This window comes from Orcinus orca, chromosome 2, assembly GCF_937001465.1.
Source record: "Orcinus orca chromosome 2, mOrcOrc1.1, whole genome shotgun sequence".
Taxonomy (NCBI): domain Eukaryota; kingdom Metazoa; phylum Chordata; class Mammalia; order Artiodactyla; family Delphinidae; genus Orcinus; species Orcinus orca.
In genome coordinates this window covers 85,885,752-85,908,699 of record NC_064560.1, presented here as the reverse complement: position 1 = coordinate 85,908,699, position 22,948 = coordinate 85,885,752, and the positions used below count along the sequence as shown (strand labels likewise).

The 22,948-nt window shown below is 54.4% G+C and overlaps 1 protein-coding gene across 1 annotated transcript in view; it reads left to right on the top strand.

Moving 5' to 3' along the window:
* CD276 (CD276 molecule) overlaps positions 1-15,045 on the top strand; it is a 30,214-nt gene extending 15,169 nt beyond the window's left edge. Inside the window, exons 2-10 of the mRNA XM_012535352.3 lie at positions 787-913; positions 3,112-3,459; positions 3,647-3,961; positions 4,572-4,910; positions 5,097-5,393; positions 9,019-9,153; positions 10,216-10,257; positions 11,633-11,668; positions 13,643-15,045. Of these exons, the coding sequence (XP_012390806.3) occupies positions 841-913; positions 3,112-3,459; positions 3,647-3,961; positions 4,572-4,910; positions 5,097-5,393; positions 9,019-9,153; positions 10,216-10,257; positions 11,633-11,668; positions 13,643-13,665 (1,608 nt within the window). The 5' untranslated portion in view covers positions 787-840 and the 3' untranslated portion in view covers positions 13,666-15,045. The remainder of the gene's footprint in view (positions 1-786; positions 914-3,111; positions 3,460-3,646; positions 3,962-4,571; positions 4,911-5,096; positions 5,394-9,018; positions 9,154-10,215; positions 10,258-11,632; positions 11,669-13,642) is intronic.
* Positions 15,046-22,948: the final 7,903 nt, after the last annotated feature.

Sequence of the window (22,948 nt, the reverse complement as noted above, 5' to 3'; positions counted from 1 at the left end):
CTACACACAGGTTAAACTAGCCAGTGTCCTTTCCCTTCAGCCCTGTACTCATATACCAGGCTGCCTTCTAGAAGTCTCACCTGGAAGTTCCTGCACAAACACTGCTCACTGTACGTGCCCTACGCCGAACCCTTCCACATTCTCTGTCTCCGTGAGTGTCCCACCTGGTCACTGGGCTCAAAACCATGGACACCCTGACTGGTCCCTCTCTCTCTCCCCTGTCCTACCATGCTGTCGCTTTCTCCCAGACCTGCTTTGTCTCTTCTGTCCAGCTTTTCTCATTTATCCTGCACAGCTGTCAGAGTAATCTTTAGGAACCGCAGCTCTGACCATATCCTTTCCTCTATTCCAGAACCTTCAGTGGCTCCCAGCTGCCTTTAGGATAAACTTTCAACCTCTTAGCCAATCTCTAAGTCTTATTCTCCCCTACCAGCTGTTGTCTTGAGCCAAACCAATCCGTGTACATCCTTGGCCTGAGCAGACAGACTTGCCTTTACTAGCTGCCTTGCCTCTCCTTCCTTTTGTTTGCATACCAACATCTTAGAAGGGGTGGGTCCCAGCTACCCACTGCCCTGCTCCCCTGATCCAGCCTCCCCAGTGACTCACTTCCCTCCTGCCAGCATCTCTCAAAATATCCCTCAGCAGGGAGCCTTGTGCGGGTATAGGAGGGAGGACCTCCCAGCGGGCAGTTGCAGCCTTCCACCAAGCTGGTCCAGGGGAGATGAGGTGAGAGAGGGCCTGGGGAGGACGTTTTGAGACAAAGGCCTCACTTCCTCTTCCTTGCAGGCAGGGGCAGCCTTCCACCACGGAGAGCCCAGCTGTCAGCTGCCTCACGGGAAGATGCTGTGTGGACCGGGCAGCATGGGTATGCGTGTGGCCACTGCCCTGGGAGTGCTGTGGTTCTGCCTCGCAGGTGAGGGGAGCAGAGTGGGGCCTGGAGGTGGGGGAGGAGGGGACCATCCCCACCAAGCCTCTCTGTCTAGCAGGGCTGGGGAGGTTTTGGCTAACCTCCTCCCAATCTCCTCTCTGCCCTGTCCACCTCATTCCTACCTCTGGGATCCAACAGGCAACTTACTTTACATTTTTTAGACTCTGTTTTCTCTTCTGTAAAATGGTAATGTCAGCACTAAATGTGATGACGCTGTTTCTCGAACAAACTGTATGTGTGCTTCCTCCCCAGGGCCTTTGCACATACTGTTCCCTCTGCCTGAAACTTTGTGCCCCCGAATGTCTGCATGACTTGATCCCTTATTTCATTCAAGCCTTTGCTCAAATGCCACCTTCCCCAGGCTTTCCTGGCTACCTTGTATAAAATAGTTCATCTTCCCTCCCTTTCCCTGACCTTACTTCATGCTTCTTCCCAACATTTATCTCCACCTGACATATTATATGTTTGCTTGCTGATTGCCTGCTCTGCTCAAAGAGCAGAATGTATCTCCAGGGCCAAGATTGATGCCAGCCACATAGCAGGTGTGTAAATCTTCCCACACAGTTCTTGGCACAGAGTTAGCATTCAATAATGGCAGCTACTTTAATAACAACATCATCGTAATTCAAATCCTAATCAGTTTCTGCTCTAAGGAAGAGTTTGCCTTCTCCCGCCAAGGGGGAGACAAAGTTGAGTGTCTGGTGCCATCTGGTGGTCGGAAAGAGGAAGCACCGCTTTACCCAGAGCTATTGATCCTTTGATTTCTTCAGACAAAGGGCTTTGTCTGGGTGATTCCTTCGGTTTCATCCCCCAAATGCCCGATACAAGGGGCACCCTGTTAGTCTCCAACTGGAGAGCTGGCCTGTGGCACCTGGCATTGTGGCAAGAGATCCAATGCCCACTTAAGACCTTTAGAGATCACTACACACTGCAAAGATGATGATACTCACTACCTGTATGTTATTCATGATGAAAATACTAACTATAAAATGCTATTTTTCTAAGTGTGAGAAACCTTTAATGAGTGCAGTATTCAGTTGGCTTTGTTTCGAGACTGTTTGATCTTCACACTTTTTTTTTGTTTTTTTGCGGTACGCGGGCCTCTCACTGTTGTGGCCTCTCCCGTTGCGGAGCACAGGCTCCGGATGCGCAGGCTCAGTGGCCATGGCTCACAGGCCTAGCCACTCCGCGGCATGTGGGATCTTCCCGGACCGGGGCACGAACCCGTGTCCCCTGCATCAGCAGGCGGACTCTCAACCACTGCGCCACCAGGGAAGCCCTATCTTCACACTTTTTGAGTGTGCTTGCTTTGCTGGTGCCCAAAGCACACAATCTAACCATTACCCAAGAATGGCAGTGCCAGGCTAGGGGACACATCTCACCACAAGAAAAGCTATCAGGAACCCCTACTTAATTTTCCAGGGCTCTAAAAGAAGAGCTGGACTGGAGGCAGAGGTGACTGGGTGGGAGGCTGCAGGGCAGGGGTAGGAGCAGGGGAACCTGACCCACCGGGCTTTTCTCTGGTTATGTCATACTCTTTTTTCATTCCCTTTCAATCTCAGCTTAATATCTCTTTATGGAGAAAGTGGCTCACCACCATATTTAAATGCATGGGTATTCTTTCTTTCTTGCATAAAAACTAATCATGTGTATTTAGGAAAAGAAAAATGAAAAAGCACTTGTGATTCTTTCTCATTCAGAGAAAACCACTAATAACATTTTGGTGCATACTTTTTTAAGACTCCCTTTTTACAATTTATAAAGATAATATATATTTGGGAAATGCAACCAGCACAGACAGGTGTAAAATACCTGCCAGAGTTTTGAAAAGCTACCTCCTTGCTTTCTATCCATTGGCTTGCTTTCTTCCTTCATACCCCAATCATATACTAATAAGAATTTGTGTGCTAGTTTGTCCCTCTCTCCCGCTAAGACGTAAGCTCTGTAGGGGTGTGACCTTGGTGGTGTTCTCCGTGGCATTCCTAACTCTTACCCCTGGCATAGTGGGTGCTTACTATATTCCTGCTGATTGAATTAGAACCAAAGGTAATAAACTCTTAGGCCTTAAAAAAAAAAAGGGAGTGGACAGGGCCTGAAGTTAACCCGGAAGGGGAGGGGGACTAGGGAGGCCCGGAGTGTCCCGGCCCCTCCTCACCGTCCCACCCCACCAACCGCATCCCCAGGCGCCGCAGTGGAAGTCCGGATCCCTGAAGACCCCGTGGTGGCCCTCGTGGGCACTGATGCCACCCTGCGCTGCTCCTTCTTGCCTGAGCCCGGCTTCAGCGTGGCACAGCTCAACCTCATCTGGCAGCTGACAGACACCAAACAGCTGGTGCACAGCTTCGCCGAGGGCCGCGACCAGGGCAGCGCCTATGCCAATCGCACTGCGCTCTTCCCAGACCTGCTGGCTCAGGGCAACGCGTCCCTGAGGCTGCAGCGCGTGCGCGTGGCTGATGAGGGCAGCTTCACCTGCTTTCTGAACATCCGGGACTTTGGCAGCGGCAGCGCTGCGGTCAGCCTGCAGGTGGCAGGTGAGAGCCGCGAAGGGGGTGTGTGTGCCCTCCCTTTGGCACACCCCTCATACTTCCCGCAACCCCTTTACCCACTGACCCAGGGCTGACCCGTGACCTCACAGCCCCAGGCACCTTTCCCCTCCACTGTGTCCCGCTGCCCTTGCCTTACGTTGACCTCTGCCCTCTACCCTCTGCTCCCCTCCAGCCCCCTACTCAAAGCCCAGCCTGACCCTGGATCCCAACAAGGACCTGAGGCCCGGGGACACGGTGACCATCACGTGCTCCAGCTACCGGGGCTACCCCAAGGCCGAAGTGTTCTGGCAGGATGGGCAGGGTGCGCCCTTGACCGGCAACGTAACCACGTCGCAGACGGCTAAGGAGCAGGGCTTGTTCGACGTGCGCAGTGTCCTGAGGGTGGTGTTGGGCACTAATGGCACCTACAGCTGCCTGGTGCGCAACCCCGTGCTGCAGCAGGACGCTCATGGCTCTGTCACCATTACACCGCATAGAAACCCCACAGGTTTTTGTTTTGTTTTCTTAAATGTCCCCCTGGGGGTGGTGGTGGTCCTGTGTGCAGGGGTCACGGTATCTGAATCTAGCTCCATACCTTCAGTCTCTCGGAACAGTGAGATGCCTAATAATAATAACGGAAAAGATAAACAGGGTGCATAGGCGGCAATCTAACCGTGGTGGGAGTGGGTGAGGGTGATGATTACAGGTCCTCTCAGCTCTCTGGGTCCCCTGATTCCAGGGCTCTGGAAACCTCTGGAGAGAATGGAGAAGCATTCAGATCTCAGAAGAGAGTGGAAGGATAGGAGAGGGAAATGGATCCTGGTGGAAAGGGGAGTTTTGCTAGGGCTGAAGGCTGCTCTAGGCCGGGTCCCCCCCTCCCCCCCTCCCCCCGGGGATGGACCTTTTCAGGCCAAGGCCAAACTGCTGTGATTCTTGTCAGAAGATTAGGGAGACTCCACGTCTTGAAGTGCTGAGACTTAATCTGTTTTTAGGTCTGGGGAGAAAATGGGAAGATGGAAAGGGACCTGGGGGTTGATGGAGGAGCAGGATGCTGGGGGGTGGTAGCCCAGAGTGTCGGCGCCCCTCCTCACTGCCTGCCGCTCCAACCTCGCCCTCAGGTGCTGTGGAAGTCCAGGTTCCCGAAGACCCCGTGGTAGCCCTCGTGGGCACTGACGCCACCCTGCGCTGCTCCTTCTTGCCCGAGCCCGGCTTCAGCCTGGCACAGCTCAACCTCATCTGGCAGCTGACAGACACCAAACAGCTGGTGCACAGCTTCGCCGAGGGCCGCGACCAGGGCAGCGCCTATGCCAATCGCACTGCGCTCTTCCCAGACCTGCTGGCTCAGGGCAACGCGTCCCTGAGGCTGCAGCGCGTGCGCGTGGCTGATGAGGGCAGCTTCACCTGCTTCGTGAGCATCCGGGACTTCGGCAGCGCCGCGGTCAGCCTGCAGGTGGCAGGTGAGAGCCGCGAAGGGGAGGGAGTCCCCTCCCTTTGGCACACTCCTCATACTTCCCGCAGCCCCTTTACCCACTGACCCAGGGCTGACCCGTGTCCTCACAGCCCCAGGCACCTTTCCCCTCCACTGTGTCCCGCTGCCCTTGCCTTACGTTGACCTCTGCCCTCTACCCTCTGCTCTCTTCCAGCCCCCTACTCAAAGCCCAGCATGACCCTGGAGCCCAACAAGGACCTGCGGCCCGGGGACACGGTGACCATCACGTGCTCCAGCTACCGGGGCTACCCCGAGGCCGAAGTGCTCTGGCAGGATGGGCAGGGTGCGCCCTTGACCGGCAACGTAACCACGTCGCAGATGGCTAACGAGCAGGGCTTGTTCGACGTGCGCAGTGTCCTGAGGGTGGTGTTGGGCGCTAATGGCACCTACAGCTGCCTGGTGCGCAACCCCGTGCTGCAGCAGGACGCTCATGGCTCTGTCACCATCACAGGTAGGGGCAGACGAACAGCTGGGGAAGGATAGAGGGGGCCGTTGCCTTTTATCTGGACCCTGAGCTGGAATTTAGGTAGGCTTGGGTGGTCAGAAGACTTAAAACATTTTCATGCATTTCAGGTGTTTCAGACTCTACTCCAAGAAGTCCTTAAGGGACTTGCTTTATCGAGCTGATAGGAATCATTTGTAGTGTTTGCCCTTCTAAGAGTGTCTTAGGTGGTACTTGTGCTTCTTGTACTGGGAACTGAGTACCTGCCTGGATCTGGAGGTGTGGGCGGGAGTTCTGCAGCAGCCACAAGGCATGGCTCTGGAGTGCTTTCCTACGGGAACCTCTCCAAGTGCTGGGAAGGTGTTGCTACATCACCATCTGATGCTGGGCACCATCTGACTGCGAGGCCCTGAGAGACAGCTGGGCCTCTCCAGGTGGCCATACCCCTCACCCCATCAATGTCAGCTCTCCTGATGGAGTTGAGCGGGACCCAGGCAGCCTTTGGAACAGCCAGCTCTCTCTGCTGCCCCCATGTGGTCAAACACTAGATCAACGCCGCCCCTGTGGCAGTTGCCGCCATCTCTGGTTTTGGGGTCCTAGCCCAGACACACTTCCCTTCCTTTAGTGCCCACCTGAGTGGCACTCAGGTGAAGCGGGCTCAGGCTCACACTCAGGCCAGGAGAGGCAGTCTTAATCCTTGTTTGGACCTCATTCTGTCTCCTCTGTCCCTCCTCATGGGCCAACTAAGCTTTCCCAGGGGTCTCCCTGCATTCTCTGGGGTCAGGACAGCACGTTCTGTCCATCTGGTTCTCCTGTTTTCTCTTCCGTGACTTCCACCCGACCCACAGCCCATGCAAGTCCTAATTCCCCTGGTGGCCAGTTTCTGCATAAGCCTCTGGACTCACAGACTTATTCCTATCTTCCTGTTGCCCCCACTTACATGGACATTACGTGGCCTTCACTTCTGCAAGCTCAGAGGCAGTGCCCATCACACTTGCCTTCTAGAAATTCAGGCTCATTCCTCCTTCTCTTTTAGGGTTTTCCTTCTGGCAAGGCTGTGTTCCCTCTGCCCACCCCCTCCCCAAGATTGATCCCACCCTCTTTCTGGAGACCCTCAGGTCTGTGCTTTCCGTGGAGGAGTCACTGCCCTGGGCTGTTGGATGTCCCGAGGGGTCTCTTTGACCTTTTAGAGAACAGTATATTGTCTGATGTATCCACAGGAGAGAATCAGAAATATTAGATACAGCAGGATTGACAGAGAATGTGAAGGTTTCAGAGAAGGGGGGGGTGGTCAGAATGGGCTGGAGTTTCAGGAGAAGTCTCTAGGGACAGGTGGGAGTTGAGGGGACCTTGAAGGATTGGTGAACTCTTTGAGAATTTGCACACTGAGCTGAACTGGATATTCGCCACACTGTGTAGAAAGGGCTTGTGAATATAAATGTGGTTATACTCATGTACCTGAAGATGCAGGTCTGAGCCCTACTCTGTCCTTGACCGGTGGGATGAGGGCAAGACTGACCTGTGCTCCAGGCACCAACAACAGCCTAGAGGTGGACATAGCAAGAGCCCCTCCTCCTGGGTACTTCTGTGGCTCTGCTCCATGCTTTGTTGCAGGAGCCCCACCCTGGGATCCCCAGGGGTTTCTTCAGTGTGCTTCGTGGACTGGCCTCTCATGTCAGCTGCCATCCTCCTTTCCTGCTCACTGTGGACATTTACCCCACCTAAGAGAAAAATCTTTATTGAAAATTTCAGTAGCTGACATTTAAAGTGCTTTCATTTCACAGATGAGGAAACGGGAACCCAGAGAGAAGAGAGAACTTTCCCAAGGCCACAGGCTAGCACAGGGGCTCTGACTCTTTCGGTGATTAGACACCTCTCTGAAAATTGGATGCATGATAAATGCAGTCACTTGCATTTAAGTTTTGAGCATTTGTGGCCCCTCTAAACTCGAACATGGGGGTCTGTGGACCTTGGCTCCGGCAGCCTGCCGTGAGCAGATGAACCGGAACCAGAATCCAACTTTTAGCCTCTCAGCCTAATTTTCTCTCCTCCCCACCACCCAGCCTCCTGTTTGTGTGAGAGCAGGTCTGGCCTACTTTGGAGCCCTTGGCCTGTATTTTGCTTCAGGCAGCTTTGAGCCTTGTTAAACACTCTGGGATTGAGACTTTCAGTCCTCCAGCCTGGTCTCTCCCGCTCGTGGGGGTGCTGTATGTGGAGGGGGCTTTATGGAGCAAACACTGGACGTGGAACCTGGAGATGCAGGTCTGAGCCCCGCTCTGTCCTTGACTGGTGGGCTGAGGGCAAGTCTGACCTGCGCTCCAGGCACCAACACCAGCCTGAGGGTGGCCATAGCAAGAGCCCCTCCTCCTGGGTATTTCCGTGACTCTGCTTTCCTGCAGGGGCCTCACCCTGGGATTCCCAGAGGTCCCTTCCATGAGCTTCAGGGACTGACCCTCCAGGCCCCTCGTATCAGCTCCTGTCCTCCTCCCCTGCTCCTGCTCACCAGGGTGATGGGTCCCTTTGCTGCCAATGTCCAGAGCGGCAGCGTTGCCAGCCACGCCCGTTGAAAGTGACATTGGCTGCAAATCCCTGCATCTGTGTCACGGTCTCCACTGCCCAAGGGTTCATGGCACTGCTGTCTGCTCTGACAGCACCTTCTGCAGGAGCTGCCTTCCCCCTGGCTTTTGTTAGATTTGTCGTCTCCAGGGCCTCTGCTCAGGACCCTGCGTGGGTCCTGGGACTGGGCTGGAGGATGGTGTGCTCAGAACAGCTGCTGGCCCTGACCCAGGCGAGGGTGGCTCAACTCCTTCCCTCTGCCCTCAGCGTTTCACAGAAACATTCCCCTGGCAAGTCTCTTCCTCTTGGGTAAACCCAGAGCCTTCACTCTGGCACCCTCAGTGTCCGCCCTCATCTTTACACGGGAATCTGCAAACATCTTCTGTCAAGGGCTGGATAATGTATATTTTAGGTTTTGTGGGCCACATACCATCTTTGTTGCTACTGCTGCTGCTGCCTCTCCTTTTGTTGGTAACCCTTTACAAATGTAAAACTATCATTAACTCAAGGGTTGTACAAAAACAGGCCACAGGCCAGATTTGGCCCACGGGCTGTAGTTTGCCAACTCCTGATCTATAAGATGGGGGGGTATCACCAGGTGGGACTGGGGTAATCAGGGAGGGCCTCCCGAGGAGGAATCGTAAGCTAGATGGGGAGTTAGGGAGCAGTTTTTAGGTAGAGGAAACTGACAGCAATGGTGAGGGGGCTGGAAGGAACCTCTGCAGAGAATGGTTAGGATACCAGTTCGGCTGGAGCAGTGGAATTACAAAGAAGACGACTGAAGCACTAGTCTCATGTCAGTAGGGAGCCATGGAAGGTTCTTGAGCATCATCAACCACAGACTCTTCAGCCCTCCCAGGTTGAGGCATGTCCACGGCAGCCACGGCTGTCAGGGTTTAGAGGGTGTATGGTTGGGCAGGGAAGGGGCCCGGGAACTTAAGTAAGCTCTCTTCATGGTGTCGGGGCCCAGTGAGGGTAGGAGCCCCTGTTCACACCTTGGAGGCAGAGGGGCTGTCCTCAGGGCCACTGGGGGCCAGGCATGACAGTCTCTCTCCATTCTCCCCATCTCCCCTCCCAGGGCAGCCCATGACATTCCCCCCTGAGGCCCTGTGGGTGACCGTGGGGCTCTCTGTCTGTCTCGTCGCACTGTTGGTAGCCCTGGCCTTCGTGTGCTGGAGAAAGATCAAACAGAGCTGTGAGGAAGAGAATGCAGGTGAGTGAGAGAGGGGGGTGTGCGTGTGTGCGTCTCTGGGTATGTTAGTGTGTCTGTGACATCAACATGAGTGTCACTTTCCAGTGACAGAATGAGTGTGGGTGTGCAAATGCAGCTAGACTGTGTGTGTGTGTGATCTTGAGGCCGAACATGTGTTGTAAACAGGTGTGAGCCTGCCCGTGAGTGTGCAGACATGGCAGGATGAGTGTGGATATGAGTGTGACTGGGAGTGAGCGGTGGATGTGTGACAAGGGGATGGATGTGTCTGTGCAAACAAGCGTGACTGTGAGAGCCTATGTCACATGGGAGTGTCTGTGAGTGAAAGCACACGGAACTCGAGTAGCACAAGTGTGAATGCTTCGTGGGTTTGCGTGTCACCGTGAGAGGGTGTGTCTGCCTCCAAGTGGGGCAGAGTCTGAAGCAGCTGCTGTTTGCTTGGGCTGGGGGGTCAGTAGGCGTTGACTTTGGTGATTGGTAGGTGGTGAGTCGACTTTGATAGGTAGGTGGTTTGACCTTGATAGGTAAGTTGACTCTAGTGAGTGGTGGGTGAGTGAGTGGACATTGGTGAGTGGGTGAGTTGACCCTGGTGGGTGGTATGTGGGTGAACGTGAAAGTAGATGGTGAGGGGTGGGAGATGACTGGGTGTCAGGAAGGAGAGCGTATGTGAACGGAGAGGAGACTGGTCTGTTGGAACAGGTGGGTGGCTGCCTGTGTGGCAGGTGGCTGGGCAGGCTGCGGGAGGATGAGGAACCATAGACGGGTGGGTATGCACGTTGGAGGTGGTGGTTGACTGGGTTGGTGAGTGAGTGGACGGTGGGTGATGGGGCTGGTGGATGCTGGAGGGGCAAGTAGATGGTCCTTGGCCAGGTGAGCGGCGGGCTCCAGGCTGGGGTCCCTTTCGTCCGGCCACAGCACTCTGCTCTGTGCTGGTCTCTGACCCTGTGTCCAGCATTTGGACCACAGACCAGGCCTGCTCAGCCCCATTTACCTGCTCTCGCGCTCCCGGGAGCAGAAGTTCAATGATGAAGGTGGGGCTGAGGAAGTTTTGGTTCACTCTTCCAGGCGCTGAGGACCAGGATGGGGATGGAGAAGGATCTAAGACGGGTAAGTCTGAGCTAAGAGCTGGCACTGAACAGGGGAGAGGACTCCAGCATCTGGAGGGGCCACGTTCACTTGAAGGTTTGAATGAAGTGTGTCCCGGGGACTGAGGCCTCCCAACCTAGGTGCGTCTGTCTTTGCTCAGTGTTAGGCCTCAGGCAGGTCTCCCGGGTGCTGCTTCGTGTCTCCTGCCTCTGCCTTTACCCGCCTACCAGGCTACTCAACCCTGAGGGACCTGCACTGTGGAGTCTGGTGGCTTCCTAGGCGTGGAGTGAGGGCTCAGGAGACAGGGCAGCCTGGGTTTTAGTTCCAGCTCCAGCTCATATAAGCTGAGTGGCCTTGAGCAAGTCACTTTGCCTCTCTGGGTCTCAGTCTCCTCCTAACTGCTCCCTTCATAGGTTCTGTGGGTTAAATTCAATGAGATCATGTATCTAAAGGGCCTAGTGTCATACCTGGCGCCTGTAAGGGCTCCATACTTTGCAGTCCTGTTATTAGGACTATTATCAGCCTGACACAGTCCCACTCTGCTTAGAGGCTGTGTGACTTTGGTCAAAGTGCTTTGTTCCTCTGGGCTTCAGTTTCTCATCTGTAAAATGTCGTCCTGCCCTGATGGCCCCAGAGGGCCATTTTGAAGCTATCTCGAGTGACTTTGCAAAGGGCATGGCACGAGCCTGGAGCCCAGCGGGGGCTGGAGGCCTCACTGCCTTCTCTTCCCTGGGCTTCTTAGCTGGGGGAGGCAGGTTCCCACTGAGCCATTTGGGATGGTGCCAGTTGACACAGCTTCCCCCCAACACCCGCAGAAGGAAGGGCAGGAAATGGACCCCTGGGGACTGCTGTAAATTATGTCAATTAATTCTCTGCCTTTGGTGTCCCCGGGTGTGGCCAGTGTGGAGACAGCCCTGGGATCAGGCCTCATTTTTCATGCTCGGAGGCAGGTATAATTGGCAGAAGGGAGGGAGTGGGGAGAAGAGGGAGGCTTAGAGAGCACTGGGTCCTAGTTCTGCACGATCCCAGGCCCACCAGGGGACACTTGCAGCCTCCTTCAGTGCCTCACTTCACCCTATTTGTAGAGCCAGCTCAGCGGACTCTCACATCTCCAGCTCATAGGAGGGCCGGGGAGTTGTTCCCATTATAGAGATGCAGAAAACTGAGGCCCGGGGGAGGAGTGACAAGCCAGAGTGGAGCTGGGACTTGGGATAGCAGCCGAGGGCCCCTTTTCTGGTGCTGTGATGTTGCCCTCACCCTCTCAACTCTCCCTCCTGCCTTCTCCCAGTTCTTCTAGCCTTTATTTCTTCATTGGCTCCTATGCCTCTGCCCAACACCCTACCCCACCACTTTTCACGGTGCCCCCCTCACTGTGTACTCCTTCCTTTTTTTGCAGCCCTGCGGCCTCTGAAACACTCTGAAAGCAAAGAAGGTAAAGACACGTGGTGTTTGAGATTGTGTATCTGTGTGTTTGTCACCTGTGTGTAGGAGGCTGGGGAGGGCTGTTGTTGGTGGGGGTGATTATCACCCTTCACTGCTGCCCTGAGGCTCCCTCCCCAGAAGAGCAGCCTCGATTCCCCCCTGTTGAAATGGCAGAGAAACCAAGGTCCCCGCTGCTCTCACAGGACGCAAATATGATAGAGGCTTAACCAGGACAGGAGTCGAGGTTGTCTTAAGGCCCCTGGTGCCCTGGAACCAACTTCCACTTACCTGGTTTCTGTCTTCTTCCACTCAAAGCTTCCAGCCCCAGGTCCGGAGTATCTGCTCCAGCTCCCACAGCCCCTCCAGAAGTAAGGGGGAAAGAGGAGAGGGAGGGGACATTTTCATCTAGGGCTTGACTAGAAATAGCTCCCGTCACTCCCGTTTATATCCATTTGTCAGAACCTAGTCACATGACTCCTAACTCAACTGAGGCTAGGAAATGTGGTTTTCAGCTAGACAGCCACGTTCCTGGTCCATAGTCAGTGGTTAGTAAGTGTTAGCAATCATTATTATTTAGATTACCGTAACATCAGCAGTTACATTAGCAAGTGGTTGGTGGGAGGTTAGTTTAGTTTGAGATTCTTCCTTATTAAAAGTAACCAAGAGCCACATCTACGTATGTGTGTTTGTGTATAAATATATGTGTATCTGTGTGTGTGTGTGTGTGTCTGTGTGCATGTGTATTTTGAACAAACTATTCCTTTATGCAGACTTGTCATTAAATAGGAGTGGCTTCCAGTTAGAAAATCAAAGGTCTTGGGACCTTAATTTTTGGCCAGAGGTTATGGAGCCTTAAATAATTTTCAGGTTGCCTTGTCATCCCTGTTAGGAAATAAACTTTCACCAAGTCCCTGGAGGCTCATCCCTGCATTGAGCTTTTCTTTGGGAAGAAAGGAAGGAAGGACATAGGCCCTGTGCTCAGGAAACTCCCAGAGGTGGGGGGCAGTGGGGCCCTCAGAAACCTGTGCAGAATTCATGATAAAAGCTGGGTGAGGGGTCTTCAGAAAGGCAGCCTCATGCAGAAGACAGAGCCCCCTAGGGGAGACCTCGCTTTAAGTCTCTGCCCATAACCTTCCAGGGGGGTTCCTGTCACACCTCCCTTACGAGATGCCAAGGTGCCAAATGCAGAAGTGCTCTGTAAAGCAAGCCCTTCAGAATGCTGTAGAACGTTCCATGGCGGGAGTGGAGGCCTGTGTTGGGGTCTGGAGGGTTGGAGATAAATTATCCACCCCGTTGTCCTGAACCAAATGAGGCATAGAAGGATCGAGCAGATGGAGATCAAAACGTCAGCCTGGCTGTGTGGAGCAGGGGGCCGCCTGACCCTGCTCCCCAGTGTGGCAGCCTGGCCCCCTGGTCTCTGGCCAGGCTGGACAAGCACAGAGGCAGTCCCCAGAAGGGAGAGCTACTCTTCCAGGGACAGATGGAGCCCAAAGGATGGGAGAGGGAGGGGCAGGGTCACACAGGCCCCGGTCCGTCTTCTAAACTCTCCGTGCAGGTCAGGGAGTGGAGTGAGGCCAGGGGTGTGAATCTATGGGGTGAAGGAGATGGATCAAAGGACAGGGAGGGTGTGGGGGCAGAGTTGGGAAGGGAAGAGTGTGCCAGACAGAGGGCAGGGTTGTGTGCAGGGTGGGTGAACCCCTGGGGATTGAGAAAGAGGCTGGCAAGGATTGGGCAGTCTCCCCCAGGCACCCTTGTGGTCTGTCTGATGCCCAGCTGCTGTGTGTGTGTGTGTGTGTGTGTGTGTGTGTGTGCGCGCGCGCGCGCGCGCAGACTGCTGGGCCCTGTCACACATACTCTTCCCCTTGAGTATGTGACCACATCCCTGGGGTTCTGGCACGCTCCCGACAGTAGGACTCCTGCATTTCATGCATTTCATGCATTTAATGCTCTCCCCGCTTTTTCTCCTTCCCATCATGAAATGCAGATGATGGACCAGAAATAGCCTGACCACGAGCACCAGGGAGCTGCTGCCCTGCCCTGGGGCTCCCACCTCTGGCTGCACTGGGGCCTCAGTGTGAGCCCTGGGCTGGGGGCTTCTCTGCCCTTAAAGGATGGCTTCTACTCTAGCGGGTCTACTCATTCTGCAAAGGACACGATACATAGACCACCCCGCAGCCTTATTTCTCCGATGGACATGATTCCTAAGTCATCCTGCTGCCTTATTTCTCCAGTGACACGATACATAAATCGTCCTGCCGCCTTGTTTCTCCAATGGATATGCTACATGGACCAGCTGGCTGCCTTTTTTCTTCAAAGATGTGATACACAGTCACCAATGATCACTTCTCAGCCTTTTCTCCCACCTGCCCGTAATTCTGTCTCCTCTGACAGGGCCACTGCAGCCTTAGCATTTCCTCGAGTCTAGAGGCTTCTCCTTCTGCTCTGTCCCTAAAATTGGCCTTTCCCCTGTCCTACTAAGTGAAGACAGGGCCCCTCCCCCAGGCATGCAGACATGCAGGTGCACGTGCTGGAACACGTGAGGACCTCCCCTGGCCCCATCTCTTCCGTGGCGCCCTGGGCTGTGCCCTGTGAGCCCCACCTTCTGCCCGCCCTCCCCACGGGAAGCACGTGCTGGTCACACTGGGTCTCTGGGCGGCTGTGTGGGCCCCCTTGGGGTCAGCTTCTGTCCCTCTGCTTTTCCTGACTTCCCTTTCGTTTATCCACTCAAGTAATGTTCACTGAGCATCTGTGGGGTGTCAGCGCTATGTTAGGTGCTGGGGACCCCGCGTGAGAAGACAAGCCCCTCCCTAAGGAGCTTGCCCTTCAGCTGGTAAACCCGTGAGGAAAGAGTGGTTGTGAGGGGCTCCTGCCTGGCTCGCTACTGTACTCCTCTTCTGTACCGCATTTCCCTGGATACCTCACTCCCATCCCATCCCTAATCCTTACCCAGAACAGAGGGTGGGGGCAGAAACCTGGAGAGAGGGACAAAGCCTCTCACCACGACTGGAGAATCTGATGGTTTGCAAAGTGTCTTTCCAGGCATGAGCAGGGGGGCAGGCGGCCAAGGCCTGACAGACCCCGGGAAGCTGAGAGCCGCAGCACAGGGGAAGCCTGGGGCCTCTCCTCGCTGGCTGGAGCTTGGGGGCAGGGACAGCCCCCTCTCCCACCATGGTGCTATTCTGGGGCTGGGCAGCCACTTCCTGGCTTGTCTCTGGCCGGTCCCCAGCCTCCAGTGGAGTAAACTTCTGATGATCTGATGTCCTTCTGTTGACATCCCTCCCTTCACCAGGAATGAAAGATGTGGGGATTTCTAATTTAAATATGGGACTCTGAGGAACTTTGTTAACTGGTGGTGTATTTTGGGAAAAATAAACGCCTTTGTAGAAAGCGTTTTCTCTGCAAAATGTGTGGCAGTAGGGCGGGCAGCGGGACTTGGCAGGAAGGGTTCCCTTCTGGACGTTTGAAGCCAGAGTAGGGATACCTGGATCTCCTTACTGTCACTGTCCTTAAGTCACGGGGTCTCCATGACCCCCTCTCTAGCCTCAGTTTCCCCCTTGGTAAAGTGATGTTGGCTGTCCAGAAAGCCAGGCCCTTTGGTCACTTTTGGGGGCTCCACCCCGAATAGCTTTATCTCAGAAGACTAATAGCTTTGTCTCAGAAGACTCAGACCTCAAGCTTGTTTAAGGGCTAATGCCCCCATTTCATGGATGGGGAAGCTGAGACCCAATAAGAAGCTGACACAGGAAAGGAGCTCTGTGTGCTGTTCTTGGCTGACCCAGTGGAATGGGCACCAGGCCCGAGTCAGAGGTCCAGGTCTAGGACCTAGTTCTACCCTGTGATCCTGAGCTAGGCATTTAGCTTCTCTGGGCCTTAGTTTTCTTATATGAAAAATGGGCCTGAGGTTTTCACCACCTTCTGGCTCCAAAGACTGGGAAGAGGGGTTGAATGTGGCAGGCAAACAGTTTCCAGAGAACCGTGTTCAGGGACCTGGGAGCCTGCAGAGTGCACAGTGCTTATTTGACCCGGGTGCCAGGGTCTCAGAACTGGCCAGCCAGTCAGTCCCCGAGTTCTGCAGGCCCTGGGGCAGCTGGAGGGGACCGGGCTGGGGGTCAGGACACTTGACATTTTTTCCCCAGCTCTGCTACTATCTTGTGACCAAGTCCTTCATCCCTCTAAGCCTTCATTTCCTTATCTATTAAGAAGGGGTGACGAGTCCTCTTCTGAAAAGTATGTGGCATTCTTTACAAACTGGGGTGCTTCTTCTAAAGTCGATGACCCTGGGGATGAGACCTTGCTAGAAGTCCCACCCCTGGTCCTCTGGGTGGGTTTTAGAATCAAAAGCCTTGTGCTGAGGCTCTGCCTTTGCCCCTTATCTCCCCCTGTGCCCTTGAGCGTGTTCTCACCTCACCAGGCATCAACCCCACTTGTAAGGTGGGGACAATAGTAGTTCTTTTTTCATAGGATAGTTGCGAGGGTTGGACAAAGCAGGAAGAAGACACTACAAACTGTAAAGTGCTGGGCACGCGTGACGGCTTATCTTTCCCTCCCCGCAGTCGGGCTGCACAGTCGGGCTGCACACTCTTGCTCCCTCCGTGATTTTGTAGATGGAGCACAGTGACCCAGAGCAAGCTGTCTGAACCTCAGTTTGCCCATCAGTAAAACAGGCACGGTAACCGGTGCTTTTTCTCTCTGACAGGGCGGCTCAGACATGATGCTGTATCAAATACTCAAGGGAGGGATCCGGCAGGTGTGGGACTTCCCTGGGGGCTGGAGAGTGAGGAAGGTGGCCACTAAGTCCCCTGGTGACTGGTGCCCCAGAGAGCAGTACTTTTAGCTGCCTTCCTGGGCAAAACTCCAACTCCTGCGTTTTAATGGAGAAATAATTCTCACAGTGTGACAAGCTGTAGCCTGCAGGTGTCACATCCATATTAAAGAGGGGACAGAGCAAGGGTTCATTTTCCTGGCTTGAGGTGTGACCAGAATTCACCTCCAGGACCATATGTAACCAAGGCTGTGAAGACCAATTAGTGGCCCTGACTACTCAGGAGGAGGGGACTGGGTGTGTGTGTGGGGGGTGCCCTACCTTTCTCTACCTGCTTGCTTCCTCTTCAGAGCACTCTGCTTCCACTCACAGGCAGGGACGGCACCTTCCATGGGGCCTGTTCAGGGAGAGGCACCTGACCTTGCTCATCCCGGGAGGTGGTTGCCAAGTGGGATGCTGCTGGCACCTGTGGGCCGATGAGCAGAGACCCTGGCAGATTCTGAGCTGGGCAATGGCCAAAGATCTTGATGCAAAGCCCAAGTCTTAAACTGAGACATGAAGACAAAGTTTGCTCCGAGGAGTCCAAAACCCAGGCCTCCAAGTGCAGGGCACTCACAGAGGGACAGGAGCGGAGCTGCCGTGAAGTGAGCAGCCGGAACGTAGAGAGTGTGGGGGGCAGAAGCTTCAAACACCACAAACGCAAACAATACAGAAATGTATAGAGTGGTTGTGTTTACCTCCAGTCCCCCCACTCAGAGGGAAGCACTGCTAAGGGTTCGATAGCCTTCCAGACTTTTCTCCAGGCGTACACATTTATAAAAATGAAATCGTACATACAGTTCTGCAACTTTTTTTCTGTTTTCTTTACCATTTTCTCAAGTCAGTTCTCTTTCTTCCCTTTTTTTTTTTTTTGCGGTACGCGGGCCTCTCACTGCTGTGGCCTCTCCCGTGGCGGAGCACAGGCTCCGGACACGCAGGCTCAGCAGCCATGGCTCACGGGCCCAGCCGCTCCGCGGCATGTGGGATCTTCCCGGACCGGGCACGAACCCGTGTCCCCTGCATCGGCAGGCGGACTCTCAACCACTGTGCCACCAGGGAAGCCCCTGGGTTGCCTTTGTAGCCAGTCCCTGTGGCAGCAAGAACTTGTAAATGAAGAACACTTAGGGCCACTAGCAAAATGGATTCTAGACGGGGCAAAAATGGTGCTGGGAACTGCTGCCCCAGCCAGGCTCTCAGGGACTCCGCCACGGAGCCCGACTCAGCAGCAGACAGGGCCTGTGGGCCTCTCTTTCTCCCCCACCCGCCCTGCACCACCTTCCCCTTCATCACCTACCTTGTGGTGGCCCCGCCTCAGTTCCCCAGGAGCTAGCGGTCTTCGTGGTTCTGGGACCCCAGTCTTGGAGGTGAGTGCGTCTGCCTCTTGTTGGGTGGGGTGGGAGCAGCCGTCTGAGTGTGCGCTGGGCCTTGGGCTGAGCCCTGCATCCTGTACCCACCACACCTGACCACAGGAATGGGGCCACGTTCATCAGCATCTCACTAGATGCAGGTGCCTCAGGGCAAGTTAAATTCCCTGCACTTGTGTCTGAGGGTGTTCATGACCTGGCCATTTGGCTCCACCAGCTCCAGGTAATTATGGTGACACTATTTCACCACTAATGAGGTGGTGCTCATTAGAGCACAGGAAGCACTGGGTCTCATGGGGCGTGCACATCCCAGCCCTCAGAGACAGAGGGTCTGCGACCTTTGTCCCCAGCCTTTCCCCAGCACCTGAGAAGCAAAAGAACCCCCTCCCCTCCACTTCCCTCAGCTCATATGATTTCTTCACCCCTATTGCCCTCCTCTGGACATGTTTCATTGTTGTCCCTTTCAGATGGAGGCCCTGCCATGGATCAAAATGTTTCAGCTTACAGTAGATCAGCCTCTCACCTCCTTGATCCTTGAGCTCCTAGAGATACAGCTCCAGATCACATTTGTCCAATGATTCTCAACCCTGGCTGCACCCGAGAATCACCTAAGAAAGTTTTATTAAGAGTAGTGCCTGGGCCCCACCCCTAGAAGTTCTGATGCAGCTGTTTGAGATCATTGCTAAATAGTTGATGTGCGTACCCCAGGGGCTCCTGCCTAGCTTACAAGTTAATGAGAAATAGGATTCAAAGAGACAGCCCTGAGCCGAGGCTTTGGAGACCAGGCACATGAGACAAGCCAGCTGTTCTCAGTGATGACTGAATCAGACCCAAGGGTATTTGTTTTCTCACTAAAGGAATCACAGACAATACAGGTGCAAGAAAGGTTAAAGGAAGCGATCTTGTTTAGTGTGGAGAAGAGAGGGGCCCTATTCCCTGTGTTGTGGGGCCCAGAGGAGAGCAGGAACCCTGAGTTCCTACCCGTGGTCAGACCAGGCACCCAGGCTCCAGGGAAGTGAGAAAAGATGGGGTGTCAGGGATGATGACTCAGCCCCCTTCACCTGAGGACAGGAGAAAGGGGGCTCCCTCCTCTTCCTCCCACTGCCTCCCCTTCTCCCTCCCTTGTCTCCCCCAGGCCTCCAGATGTGCACAGTCACATGGCAGGTTCTGGCTCCCTCCCTCCCTCCAGCACCACGAAGGGAAGGACCATCTGTCCTGCTCGCTGCAGCCCAGCAGTCTGTGCGCGTGTGCCAGGCTCAAGAAAGCGCCCTTCACGCTCTTCCTGTTTTCTTTCCTCCCTGCCTCAAACTTGCTTCTGCCCCAGGATATTCTGTGGCCTCCATGGTTCTGCAGACCTGCTCTATCCAGAGTGACAAGAGTATAGCATCTTTCCTCCTCCACTGCCTTCCACTACCCTCCTGCAAGGTCTCTGGCCTCTAGTCCTTCCTCAGTCTTAAAACTTACCTATCTGGAGTCTACCTGTCTAGTCGCGTGATTCACAGACTGTCAGGCTCCCAGGGTCCTAGTCTGCACCCTACCCCATTCCCTTCCTGCTTCTTGTGTTTCAATATCCTCTCCTAAGCGGTTCCTGCAGAATGTGACCCCATTCTCAGGGCGCTGGGAGTAAGGACCAACATGTGTCTCTGCCAGCCACTGAGCTGGAGCTGACATTTTGCCTTATTTGCTAAGATAATTTAGCGTAATGTGTTGCTAATGAATGAACGCATTACTTCTTGTTCCTATAGCTTTCATAATTACTTTGAAGTCCATGTGCTCACTGGTGACAGCTTCAGCAAACATTCTGAGAACCTGAAGCTGGCCAGGTTGCAGAGCCAGCTCAGCCTCCTTGGGTGACCACGCTGAGGGCTTTGGTGACCGGGGAGTCACGGCCAGGGTGCTGATTTCCTTGGTATCTCCATCCAGGCTGCCCTTCTGAGTGTCCGCCCGTCCACTGCAGCTGGAACGATCTGGGTCAGCCCTACAAGACAATGTGCTGGTGGCCAGGGACTCCAGACCTGGGGCATTTGTGGAGTGGGCTTGGCAATACTGGGAGAGGAGCCCATTTCGCTCTGTCTGGAGGACGGGTGATGAGGGAGAAGGGGACAGAGGTGATTGACGGAGCGGAAGAAGTTGTGTGCATCATATTCAGTCCTGTTTATAAAAGCCTTTGCTCAAGCTCTTCCTCCACTGGGTCTGCCCTCTCTCTTCTCTGCCTATGGAAATCCTATGTACTCCCTCCCGTGTAACCCCCTGGATCCCTGACTGCATCTCGGTGTTTCACAGCCATAATAAAGCACTGGCTCCTTCACTGCTCTCTGGGAGTTCATATCCTCCCTAGAGCAGTTCTGGATTTCCCTCACCCAGCCCAGAGCACAGAGCAGCCCCTGTCCTCTGGTACATTGCTGGCAGGGAAGTACCCAAACCACATTAATCCAGTCTCTGAATGGAATTCAGACTGAAGCTGAAGTTTATTTCTGCACCATCCCCGAAAAAAGGATTTCCCAGCAAATGAATAATGTAAATGAGGCTGCCAACGGGTGCTTAACCTATTTAAAGGAATAATCTATTTAAAAAATCTCTTAGACAGCACCTATTTACCCAGAAACAATGGATATGGTAATTGCGAGTCATTCTCTTTTTTTATTTACCAGAGAAGTTTCCCTAAGCTTCATGTTCACCCACTCCCACGCTCCGTGCGGGGAATGCTACCGGTTAACCCTTGGGGTGCTGGGTACTCTGTGTCCTTGCAGGTCACAACTGCAAACTGAGGTCAAGAGCAGTAGCCCCCTACCCTGGTTGACTGAGATGAAGAGAGATCGCCCAAAGGACAGAGGCTTCATGGCTGTCACCTCACCTGCACTTATGGGATATGAATGAATAGGTCTGAACAGATGGCCTCAGGCTCAGCCCAGACCAACAGAGAGGGGATAGGCAGTCAGACAGGGTGTGGCGGGGGTGGAGGGGTGCGGGAGGACAGAGATGCGCACGGGGAGGATTGCTCATTGCTCAGCTGAAGATGGCAGTAGAAGGAGCTCCAGGCTCGAGGGGGAGGCAGCCGTGGCCCCCTGGGTACCAGCACTGCAGATCAATGTAATCCCTTGGCCTGCAGATCAATTCTGCTTTCTCAGGATTTAATTGGCTTGTTGGCTTTGGCTTGCGGAAGAGAAAGAGGCTCTTACCCAAGGAGAGGAGCTGTGTCAGAGGCAGCCATGGCACCTCCATCCCTGCCCCACCCCCACAGAGGGATCATGGGGCAGGAGACACCATCTTACCCCTTGCCCAGGTCCCTGAGCTGGGTTCTCCCTGCCCACTGGAGTGGGACGAGGCTAGGCTGAGATGCCTGGGCTGAGGGGCTCCTGGGGATGGTTGTCCGGCTCTGTGCACCTGCTCTGGCTCTGTTGCTCCTGGTCTGATGTAGCTCTGGATGGGTATGTGCATGGGGAGAAGGGAGTAGATGCAGGAGTCAGGGGGAGGAGAGTGAAGGACAGCATCCACAAACCTGGGTACCTCAGCCTGCCCAGGAAGGGACCTCCCACCTCTTTCCCCTGTACCACTGAGTCAGAGAAGGGGAGCAGTTGCCCAGCAACTCAGAGCAGCATTCAGAGGAGGGCTCTTGCCCCAGCTCAGCGCTGGGTCCATAGGACTCTGTTATATTGCCTTCTGGGGTTCAATCTGAGGACAGGAACATGGCATCAGAGCACCCACCTTCACAAGGCAGGGAGGGCAGCCCAACAACGTGGGCTTCTCCTCTTTGCAGGCGCCACAGGGCCAGCCCCTCTGAGGGAGTAGATGTTTCATTGGTGGTGGTGGCAGTGGCGGCTGAGACCTCACAAGCCATCTCTCCTCCCAGCCTCAGCAGCCTCTTCTCTGATCTTGTGGTTTTCCTAATAAACACATTTAAAATATTTATGAAGGCAACTTCAATGAAGCAACACAACATTACTCTAAAATGATTTTCTTCTTCTAACAGGTAGCTTTGGCATGAGCACTGATTGCTAAGCTCCTAAAGGCAGACCCCTCAGGGTGAAGCCCCAGGGTTGGCACTCACGGCTCTCCCTGAATGAGCTAAGCGGTGGTGGTCCCTTCCCTCTCTTGGGGGGCCAGGCCTGGTGGCAGATGAGGAGGTAGGATGGTAGATAGGGCTCAGGGGCTGGACTCTGGAGGAAGGAGTCGACTGGATGAGGCTCCGGGACAACTCCTGATAGGGGAAGAGCCTGAAAACTGGAAGTGTCTCTGGAACCATGGACAGCCCCTCCAAGCTTTGCTCCTGGGGAGATGAGAAGCCCAGGGGCTGGGAGCTAGGACTCCTGGGTCCATGCCCCACTTTGTTGATAGGAAGGGCTCTGCTCTAGAAGGAAGTGCTGGATGCCATGGGTTGGTGGGGAGGGGCCTGGGCTGCTTTGCCCACTGAAGAGTTGGTGGCTGAGCTCAGCTACTCCTCAGCAGTCCTGGGAAGACAGCATATGATAGCAATACCTTGTATACACAGGTTGGGCTGGCATTCGGGATTTGCAGCTGGCCCCAGATTCTTCTGTCTGGCCTTTGAAAGTCCAAGGAGTCCCCACCTGCCCTCCTTGCACAGACCCCTGCGCTGTCCTCTCATGTCAGCTAGATGCACCTTGTCCAACCCCCTCTGGTGCAGGCAGATGGGGAAATGGATGCCCCTTCTCACACCTCCACCCCTCCCCGGGCTGGAAGGAAAACCCCTGTCTATATCTATCTGGAATGCAGATGGAGGGAGGCCGTGATGGCAAAATCTGGGGAGGAGGGTTCTATCCTCACCCAGCTCAACCCCAGAAAAGCCTCTTTCTAACAAGAACTGTTTTCATCACCATAGCCTAAAGCCTGGAGCTGCTCTAATTATGTGTCAGGCTGGAATCTGACAGGAAGCATTTTAATTATTAATTTGAAGTGTGCCTAGTGTCAGAATGGAGGAGGGCTGGTTCCTTAAGCTCACTCATGCCCAGCCCTGTCTGCTGGGACCTCATTAGTGACACCCCAGGCCTCCCAGACCTCCCTCCTCAGGCAGAGCCTCTTTCCTGCCACGGTGCAGGATCTGCATCTCCCACTCCTCTGCCCTTCCTAACCCCCTACTTTGCACAGCACTCTCTTGTTTTCCTTATTT